At 37.1% G+C, this 1490-nt stretch overlaps 1 protein-coding gene across 2 annotated transcripts in view; it reads right to left on the reverse strand.

Moving 5' to 3' along the window:
* Positions 1-1235: 1235 nt before the first annotated feature.
* LOC110287357 (heterogeneous nuclear ribonucleoprotein A3-like) overlaps positions 1236-1490 on the reverse strand; it is a 1724-nt gene continuing 1469 nt past the window's right edge. Inside the window, exon 2 of one of the 2 annotated variants that reach the window (XM_021154005.1) lies at positions 1236-1483. In XM_021154005.1, the coding sequence (XP_021009664.1) occupies positions 1236-1483 (248 nt within the window). Of the gene's footprint in view, position 1490 lies in introns of both variants that reach the window. The other variant, XM_021154003.1, reaches the window with a different exon arrangement.

Below are 1490 nucleotides of genomic sequence, written 5' to 3' on the forward strand. Positions count from 1 at the left end.
TCCTCTTTCTCCACATCCTCGCCAGCATCTGCTGTCACCTGAATTTTTGATCTTAGCCATTCTGACTGGTGTGAGGTGGAATCTCAGAGTTGTTTTGATTTGCATTACCCTGATGATTAAGGATGCTGAACATTTTTTCATGTGCTTCTGATTTAGGATAGGTAAAGGTGTGTGGGACACTTAACCAAGGAAAATGACTAGACCAATGGTCCTTGAGACCTTTAAAAGGAAAAACAAACCAGTTTGCTCAGACCCAGCAGACTTGGTGGTTCTGTATGAAAAGTAAAGACTGTTAAACTGGGAAATGACATACATCTACCAGCCTTGGTAAGTAAAGAGCAGTATAAACTCTTTGTACCCCAAACTATTGGCAGCAATTTTAATGGGATCAAGGTAAATGTGGAATGGAGATGTTCTTAACATGGCTAGTACTCAATAAATCTAATACACTAAAATCATGATTACATTTTGAAAGAAAATGCACAAAAATCAAACAGCAACTTTTGAGATCTTTTTCATTTGAAGGTAATCTTAATGCTATTAAATTCACAAATATGCTATTTTTTATTTCCCAATTCTAATTATCTAAAACACACATTGCAAACATACAAATATCTATTCTCTCCACATGTCAGCGCCCATTCATCATTGTTTTGGAAATGGGGAGAATAGATTCCCCTTAAACTGCAAGTCAGTAGGTGTTTCTTTACAGTTAACTTTAGCAAAATTCATACAAAATAGTAATTAACAATGACCTTCTTTACATGTTAACTCACAAGGAAACACCTTTGAAACTGCATTTTGTTAAAAGTTTCTGTACTAAAATGTAGAAAAACTAAACTATACAAATATTGGAAAGTTAAAAATTCCTTAATTTTTTATTCCTGGTACTACTACCACAATTTACAGGGCAATATACCTGATGCAATGAAAAGAAAGAGAAAAAGACAAAGCTACAACAGATAAAAGACCTCAGGAATGTACATCTAATTGACACTACATTGCATTAATCACTTCACTTCTTGCAAACTGTGGCTATGACAGTCCTGAGCAAGATGGGTTTCCTGTTTAAGCTGCAGTAACTTTTCTGACTATGGATCATCATTCCTTTTGTGGCAGATTTTTACAGTTCCTCTAATGCATTTGGGATGACTGTCACAACGTAACCTGCAGCTTTCCTGACAACTCCTCACTCTCTCTCCTGCTAAGAACTGTAGCGGCTTCTGTTTTTTATTTTAAAACCGTCTGCTACCATATCCACCACTTCCACCTCCAGATCCATAGCCACCACCATAAGGACTGCTTGAGCTTTTTCCACCGAAGTTGGCCCCCTTCATGGGTCCATAATTTGATTGTTTCTGTCCACTATAATTTCCAAAGTCATTATAGTTTCCACCACCACCATAGTTATCTCCANCAAAATTTCCTCCTTCATTGTAACCATCATATCCTCCTCCTCCACCACCATATCCACCACCCTGGTTTCCATA

Source organism: Mus caroli, chromosome X (genome assembly GCF_900094665.2).
Source record: "Mus caroli chromosome X, CAROLI_EIJ_v1.1, whole genome shotgun sequence".
Taxonomy (NCBI): domain Eukaryota; kingdom Metazoa; phylum Chordata; class Mammalia; order Rodentia; family Muridae; genus Mus; species Mus caroli.